The 9,541-nt window shown below is 33.9% G+C and overlaps 1 protein-coding gene across 1 annotated transcript in view; it reads right to left on the bottom strand.

Annotated features, from left to right (window-relative positions):
* Positions 1-245: 245 nt before the first annotated feature.
* The window catches only part of PCDH17 (protocadherin 17), a gene marked incomplete at both ends in the record, with an annotated part of 81,451 nt that continues 72,155 nt past the window's right edge, over positions 246-9,541 (bottom strand). The window contains one exon of the mRNA XM_079549405.1: positions 246-928. Coding sequence (XP_079405531.1) covers positions 246-928 — 683 coding nt within the window. The remainder of the gene's footprint in view (positions 929-9,541) is intronic.

The following is a 9,541-nucleotide window of genomic DNA, read 5'->3' as shown; positions in this document are numbered from 1 at the left end:
GTGTACTTGACTCTGTCCTAATGAAAGTTTGGTCAAAATGAAACCAGTGTTATCTGTCAAAAAGAAAGAGCAGTGAAAAGAACATACTTGTGGGCACTTCAGATGTTCACTAAAAGCCTTAAAGCAGCATTGGTCTTCCTTCATTCCTGTAAATCTGTTACAACCAGGGGATTTTATTTTTTTTTTTAATTAGTTTTAATCAGCAGAAGAGGAATGTAACTGCCAGCCTGTCCTTATTTTCCCCCTCACTTTCTGATGGCCACAGGGTCATTTCCCCGACAGTCCTGCAAGAGCTTGTCTATTTCTCTCACAACTTCCTCGGCATCCACCGACTCCCTGCCTAGATCCCGGGCTGAACGGTCTAACTGTTCCAGAACAGAGTCCATCTCACTCGAGTCTCGGCTCACTCGGGAATGCACATCTGCAAAGGCCCTAGCCATCTGATCTGATGTAATGAAGGGAGCGTCTTTTGACTGTTTACTAGGCGATAGATACTGACTGTCAGTTGACAAGTACTGGCTGTTTGGTTCAGCCAAGGCTCCTGATTTCACTTCACAACCATCCAGAGGTCCTTTTGTTGAGGTGCAAGGCTCAATGCATGTCTTGGTTGGGCTGCTCGATGCTGAGGGAACCTCCTGAAGCAGAGGACTCAGGGCACGTTTGGCTTTTAAATAAGGTTTAACATTGGCAATGAGAATAGTGTGCTCTCTCTTGTCTTTCCCAAATGTACAAAAAGTCTTTTTCCCAGTGGGATTCACAGTTTCGTAAGTCTCAGTCTCAACATTAGCTTCAACTGTGGGTACAAAGAGATTTGTGCGATAATCTGCATTCTCAGCCTGGCTGGCTGCAGGGAACTGTGGCATCCAACATCTGTCAGAATGACCAAGCACTCTGCATTCATCTGTGCAGTTAACACATTCTTCTTGTTCTGTAAAACAAAGGAGAAAGAGAAAAACTCTAGTTATAAGTGGATTTCTTTAATGAAGTATCTATGATCAACTTGTGATGGACTTACTTGACATCTGGTGTTTTAACTACGGAGAAAAAGAAAAGCTATAATTAAAATATTTCAGAAGGACGGCATAGATCTACTAGTTGAGACATTAGATTTATTTAATGCTATTCTCTATGTATTAAAGAATTCACACAGCCCAGTGGAAGTAAAAAGGGGTCATTAGAGAATCATTCTCAGAAGAACTGAGCTTCAGCTGTAAACTAATCTGCTGTAGAAATCTGTTAGGCTTTGTTCTGTAAAACTCATCCTAGAAAATAGTGAGCAGTACTTAAAGAACTCAAAAGGCATTATCAGGATTAATTTTTCAAATCAAATAACTGAGCAATGACTGCCTTTCTGGAAATACAAACACTTCACAAGAATCAGCAAGCTGGCTTTTCATTCTTGTCACCTCCATTTCTTTTGTAATTGTTATGTTGTATGACAGTCACGAAATAAAAAGGTTTTCTTAAAAAGCCTACTTTTCCTGCTGAGAACAGAGAACTAGAATTTTCCATCAGAATGAATTAAATATAAGCTTGTCAAAAAGCGCATATTGCAATTTTATTAGACATGACTATGGATCATGTAATCAGCTTTACCATTTTTGTTTTGGTGCAATAACTGAAAATGGATTTGCTCAATACATACGATTTGGAAGAATGACAAATTATGACATACTATTTGAAATGATAATGATTGCAGGATTTCTATATTCTTATTTCTTTCAAAGAATACAGTTAAATATATATATATATTAATTCACTACATTCCTAGAACATAAATTTTAATACTTCCCATCCTACAAAGCTTTAAAAACCTTAGTTTGACTGCATTTTTGAAGTAACAGAATATGTTTGGACCACTACTCACCATTTTGAAATTGTATACATGACCTTAACTCAATTTCAGGAAGCAGGAAAATTCCAGAAATGTGCTTTAAACAAGGATTTTGTGAAGGTTGCTTGTTTTTGTTTTGTTTTCTTTTCTTTTGTTCTCAAGAATGACAGCTATGATGCAAATTACCTTCTCTTCTTTTTTTATTTTTTCGATACTCTCCAATCAATCATGACCCCATAAATCCTTTTAGTATCTCTGGGTTTTGATCAGCCACGCATTGCTATTAAGTATTTTGATCAACAGAGTGGACATATCGGTTTCAAATTTGATTTGAGGAATTCAGTACATACAAAAAGCCTTAAATTCCAGTTGGATTTTAAATTAAAAAATAAAATAAAATAAAATAAAATAAAATATTAAAAAAACAGTAAAACCTGTAAATATGTATGCGTATGTGTATATGTCAGCATTATTTTTACACATTTGCAAAGACATCCACAACAGGTCTTTACAAAAGCTGAACAAACTTCTTGACCTGATGATAGGACAAATTCTAACGGGTCATAATCTTTCCATATTAGAAAATAACCCCCCTGTAATCTCATGATGTCTATAAATAACCACTAGATTCATGGACAGCTGCACTGCATAAACCTGACATAGAAGAATCATTACTTTTGTGAGTATCCAATAATGTAAATAAATTTGTTCACATTTATAAAAAGACGTGAATACAATATGGTTTAAACTTACTCAAAATTGTCTTACATCACAATGATCAGTTGAATTGGAGTGAGATAATTCATAGAATCATAGAATCATAGATTGGTTTGGGTCTTAAGGGAAAAATCTTGAAGGAAAGGACCTTTAAGATCACCTAGTTCCAAACGCCCTGCTATAGGCAAGGACACCACCCTCTAGAACAGGTTGCTCAAAGCCCCATCCAGCCTGGCCTTGAATGCTTACAAGTGGGGGACATCCACTGCCAATCTGGGCAACCTGTTCCAGTGTCTCACCACCTTCACAGTAAATAATTTCTTCCTAATATCTAGTCTAATAAATAAAATAAATACAACAACAATAATGATAATAATAATAAATTTTAAAAAAGAAGAATCAATTCAATTTGGTTTTCACTTTTGTTTCATTGTGTTTTGTTTTGTTTTGCTTTGGTTTATTTTATGGGCTTGTCTGGTTTTAAATCTAACCTATTTAGTTACTTATGATAAGAAAATGATACGTTACTCAAAATTTACTTAGATCTGTGAATTTTTAATACAGTTCTTAAAGAATTTTCTAATTCTGTATAAATACTTCCTTCCTTCCTTCCTTAAATCTAAGAATGGTAAGACTTTTAGAAAAGAAATAACAAAAGCAAGAGAGAATGAAGTACAGTTAGAGAAGGATACAGAGTGATTTTTGAGGAAAAGAATATAACATGCATGCTTTAAAGATAAAATTTGTAGGGGATCTCCAAGGATAAGCAACTTCATGCTGATTTTAGCGTACAATACAAGCTGAAGTAGTCATAATGAAAAGCAAGATGAAAATACATTCCCAGCCCTAACACTGTAATACACTGACAGAACTAGGAAAAGTTCTGATTTTGCTTCACTCGAATAAGATGAAATTGGCACTCATGCCTGCAGGCACAACAAATACAGGACAATTGCTTAATGAAAAATGTAGTTATAAATTTCATACATATAAAGGACAACGTAGACACCTCATTCCAACCATTAGTTCACCTCCACTAAGATTTTGGATCTTGTTTTCTAGAGCTTCCACAGCTTCAAACAGCTGCTACATTTCAAACAAATCAAATCACAATATTTTAAATGGGATATATAGAGCAAAAATACTAGAAAAGAAGGTTTCAAATTATCAAGTTTTAACAGGGAATGGGCAATAGATAATAAAAGGTAAAGATTGGTTAGGTTGTATTATGCATAGAAATCCAACAGAAATAAACAAACAAACAAACAAACAAACAAAAAAACAACAACAACAACAAAAAAAAGTAAGTGCTCCAAGGCCAATGCAAACCAAGACCTTCCTATAATAATTCTGAAATTTTAGATTTTGCAGATATTTTCTCTAAATTGTTTCTGCTATTTTTTCTCTTTGTCTGAATACTAGAGAATGGATTTGTGGTAAATATAGCCTCTGGCATTAAAAGTGGGTCTAGATAGTAGTGAGAAGTAATAACTGCTTCATTTAAGATTTTGTCTAACCTACATCTAAAATTACTTTACTCTTACATGGAATGCACTACAATGCTGAGTAAAATTTTTGGTTCTTTTAAAGGATTCTCTAGGAAATTAATTTATTTTTGCTAGCTAACTGTATTATTTTGCAAATTTATCTGCATTTTGCATCATTTTTTAATATATGTAATTTCAATTCCTTTAAAAAAAATAATAAAAAAAAGATGATGCATTTGTTAGCAGTTGTTAAATGCTCTGTAGTGCATAATCAATGAACAAAGATTTCTCCCTATCACTTTGCTCTCTTTTAAATTATTTCATGAAAGCAGAAATAATCTTTTTCCTTTATATTTCGCAGAAAACAAATAAATACATAAATAGAATGTAGTACTGTCTGTAAAACATAATAATCATATTTAATGCATTGAGAGTTCACAGTTTTTACAGCCCTTTAGCCACTTAAAATTATCATATATTCATATATAGTATCTCCTATTTTATTACTATTTATATTATAAAGTAGTATTTATATTTATATTTATATTTATATTTATATTTATATTTATATTTATATTTATATTTATAAAGTAGTATCTCCTATTTTATTACTTTGGCCCATGACATCAGAGGCTAATGTCAGTTGATGGTATGGCAATAGAGGTTGATCTCCCTGCCACTATTTCATTGCATTTTGTTGCTGTGTGACAGATGGCAGCAGAGAGGCACTCTGACAAAATGATGTCTGACATGAATGTGCATATGAGACAAAGGGATGTTATTGAACTACATGCAGAAAAAGCTACTCCAATTGATATCATCGATGTTTGCTGAATGGTTACAGAGATCAAGGAGCAAGTATAAGCACAGTGAGATGGTAGGTGGTACATTCCAGCAGAGGTGACAGTGACACGGAAGACAAACCAGATTCCGGATGGTCGTACACATTTTTATGATCATGGCATTCAGTCTCTTGTTCATCACTGGTGAAAATGCATAGCTAAGGGTAGTGTCTGCATTGAAAAATAGTGTTTTGCAGCTTCAGGTTTGCTCTTTCAGACAGTGTTATTGTATTCTTCATATCTGTTGTAGTTTCCATGGAAATAAATAGGAGGCATTACTTTCAAAGCAACCTATATACATATAAAATGCAGAGCTGAACAACTTATGTAATAAGAGATTCATTTTTCTACTCATTTTAAAACCTGGCTGTACTGTGCTAATAAAATTATTCCCCAAACTGAGACTGAAATGAGCAAACCTGAGATGAAAGATGGAGACCAGAGAAGTTCTCAGCCACTGGAAATGCAGTAACTACACTAGGTACTTAGTAGTGTGCCAAAAACTATGCTTTGAGGTTTTCAAAACTGATTTGTTTAATTTTGTCACTGAGTTACGTTCTATGATTTGAATTTATTACTTCATGTGTGCACACATACGCTGAATATGAGGATAACTTACAGTATTTACAGTATTCATTGGCATCAGTAAAAATACAAATTTCACTGGCAATCTCTTTAAGTAGAAGAGATATATAACATATAGCACATATATCATGTATATTGCATGTCACATCTTCTTTTCCCTTCTCACTTCCTGCATTTGCTACAGCAGGATTACATTCATACTCATAGTACTGACTAACTTTCCATTTCCGATCCTTGGACACCTTAGCAGTGAGAGAATTAAATATGAAGCCAAAAAAAGAAGGCAGTTTTGTGAAGAAAAATATCCTGATTGACCTTGAAGTAAAAACCACCTATTCATGGCAGGTTCACGAGCTTCTGTATTCTAGTTTTGAAAATCTGCATCTTTCACTTCACTTTTTTTGCATCACGCTGTGGGAAATGGATTTCAAATATTGATTATCATACATTATAAGCCACTCATCTCACTATTAGCTTGTAATTTTGCCTGCTACATACAACAGAGAAACAGAGAACAGTGAGAAAAATAGAGCAGGCCCACTTAGTACTAGCAGTAAAAACTACAAATATGAAATGAACTATCACCACCACAGGCCAAATTAGTGTTTGTGAGAAAACTGAATAAATTTAAAGGCAAATATATAAATATATAAATATATATACATAAAATAGGTAAAACATTGCACTATCCATCAAGATGCGCTGCTAGAGCAATATGCAACATTGGTCTTTATTTCTATGATTGTCTTCCTTGAGTTGAAAATAAACCTTTAACAATGCAAGAGTGTACAATAAACAGAAGCAGCCTAGAGGTTTTCCAAACTCTCTGGAGCTCTAAGGGTAAACAGTCAGAAGTGCTTCATGCACTTCAGGGAGAACACACACAAAAATAGAGCTGCTAAATTATCTGCCATCAAAAGAAAGAAGAAAGAAGCTGTCTGGAAACAAAAGTCACCTAGATAGAAAACTTACTGTACTGAAATTTAAGATGGTTTAGGAAAAAAAATATGTTGGAAAAATATAAACTGAAATGCAAGGTATGTATTTTAGTGTAACCTATGACACGTTATGTATTTTATTCTGCCTTACTAGAGAAGTTAGTAATTAACGTCTGCATTCTGTATGAAGTTTGTTGCAAAAGATGATCTTGTTTAATTTTCTATTCTTTCCTCATAAATACTATGAATACCTTTAAATACAGGTACTGATTTCACTGTAAACATATTTTACTAATTAATTGATTAATGCTTTGGATATTTGGCTCCCTTCAATGGCTAAAACTGAGATATTGCAATTGAATTTATTAATCACATAAAATTAGCATAATGATAACAGAGAAATTTGTAATTTTTTATCGTAAGAAAAGCAAAAAACACAACAGTGACTTACTATAGCCAAACTGACTTCATAAATTAATAGTTTTCCAATTAATTTGGGCCCTAATTATTTTAATTGCACACACATACATGAAGCTGCAAAGCAAACAAGAAAAGTAAGCAATCCCTGTACATAAAACCTCAGCATATAAAAACTTCCAAGAAATATACCTCATAAGATGAAGAAAACTGTAGTCTGTATAAAAGTACACCATGTAATGCAATGAGGAATGTGAAAGTTTGAGCATAACGAAAATCAGATTTAAAATATATGTTTGCATGTATGTGTATATTACCTTCACACAAGCCTGGACATACACAAGCATATATATATATAATCATTTTCCTCCCTAAACCTGTAAATGCTTTTATCAAATTGTGTTTGAAGTGAAGCAAAGCAGACACAATTTGGGTCATAATTTATAAGATTTGACTTGGTAAATTGTCATTCATGTCCATTCTTTTCCAAGAGTTTGTTCCTCACAAAATGTAAAACAAAAGTGTACGTCTTTACAAACATATGCCCATTAGTGAAGATTAATTTAGTATTTGTATAAATAAATACATAATTAATAGTGAATATTTTGTTATGTTTGATTGACCTAGGCAATGCAAATTACTCCTCCAGACGTCTTGCTCATTTACTCCTTACCTCTCTTACAACAGGTGACACTTAGTTTTTACTATCACATTAATAACTCCTTCTAATAGATGTGATTTTTTTCCTCTTCTTTTCTGTAAATACGGAAGCTAAAAAATAATCAATAATTTTCAGGGATGGTTCACTGGAATGCCTCAATGATAACAGCTCCAAATGAAAAATACACTGGAGGACTGATCAACAAAAGTGTATATTCTTTCTGAAGCTTGTAGTTGGACACTGCTATCCACCTTCATTGCTGAAATACTCTATTATTCATTGCATTGCACAGGGGGCAGTGATTCACGTATTTACTGACCCTTGCTTTGCTTTACAAAGAAAGAGACTAATATTTGAATGCATATATACAGTTCACACTGACTTTCTATCATTTTACCCTTGATTTTGTGAATTTGTGTTCATTGTTAAAAGTATTTCCACTAAGAATTGACTCAGTAATGAAACAAGGTATATGTTCTGTAGCGCATATTTCTCTGATCTGACCACAAACATGTTATGAAGGGCTTGGAAAAGAACAGTATTTCCTTCAGGTTAGTAGAATAAAGTGTTTTGTGTATTTTAATAACTTAAAATAGACATGACCTGTATCTTCTGCACATATGTATAAACAGATGAACAATAAACAGCTCATGTCCAAAGGAGAATATAAATAACTATCCCTTTCAAAACTTCAATTTCTGTAATACACCTGAAAAGCTTTGGATTTGAGACAGACAGTTGCCTTTACTGAATAACTGTAAGGATGGTATGTAGATATTTATTAGAAGAGGAAAATAATGGGCTTCTTTGACACGTCCTAAGGACTATGGCTATATGATACTTCTGACAAGAACAATCAGCTAAAGTACTTCTTCTGTGGTTGTATTCCTGTTTAATTACAATTGATTTTGACATAAATGAGCAGAGGTAAACAAATACTTCTATGCACATGTTTGCTGTTATTAAACAGAGCTGTCTCCATTCTGAGTATTTATATTGGCTTGTCTGTTTAAAGGCTCCTTTCTGTTAGGCAAAGCAATTATGTAGTTCAGATTAGCAGTATGACTGGCAGTAAAATAAGAACAGAACGCCACTTTTTTAAACCTCTTAGATTTTGTGGTCTTTTTCTGATATTAAAACAAAGCATTTGAGGCCTATAATCCTTACAAAGTTTTCCCTTTTTTTTGTTTTTGTTTTGTTTTGTTTTGTTTTTGTTTTTGTTTTCTTGGTTGCTTACTTGTCTTTTGGACAGAGGATAAATAGAATATATTTCTAATGTTGACATGGCATAAGGCATTTTAATGTAAAAAGAAGCTGGTGAGCTTATGGATTTAATTCTAGTTCAGCTGTCCAAGACCATAAATATTGGAGAAATATTGCAGTAATACAATAAGCACTACAGAACATTTAATTATTATTATTATTTTTTACATAAACATGCTTTGAATTCATATTTACAACTTAATTTAATTGCAATCATATATTTCTAGTTAAAGACAGCATAACAGCAAGAAAACATTTTCATTACCTGAAAATTTTCCATCCTCACAACGGGCTGGTCCACAGATCCCAACAATGGGTCTTTGGCCTCTGCCTTGCTGTTCTGGAGGCAAATCAGACCTGTGAGTCACAGACAGGAATAGGCTCTGCTTCCAAAATTCCCAACATTGTCAGAACTTCCAAGGCACAAAAAACAGTTTCTATCATGTTCTGGGCATAACCCATGCCCTTTGACATTTATCCATATGCTTCTCAAATGTATGTCCTCAATGTATAACACAGCCCTTTCATAGCAGACAGTGGACTGAGAACATACTCCAGCCCCACACACTGAAAAGGCAAAGGACATCCCAACAACCCTCCACAACCTTAATGGGAGCTGAGCTGCCTTAGAAATTGTTGCTTATGATCTATTGCAGCAACTTGACAAAATCACTCAGAAGAAAGGGGATGGGATGCTTCTGGAGGCTTCATTATCTGCTTTCCTATCTGGCTGGGGCAGTTGTGAGGAAGAGCGCCTCTCCGAGTAGTAATTTCTTCCTACTGAAGAAGAAAGAGGA

This window comes from Tetrao urogallus (genome assembly GCF_951394365.1).
Source record: "Tetrao urogallus genome assembly, chromosome: 1".
Classification (NCBI taxonomy): Eukaryota; Metazoa; Chordata; class Aves; order Galliformes; family Phasianidae; genus Tetrao; species Tetrao urogallus.
This window is presented reverse-complemented; position numbering and strand designations above follow the sequence as displayed.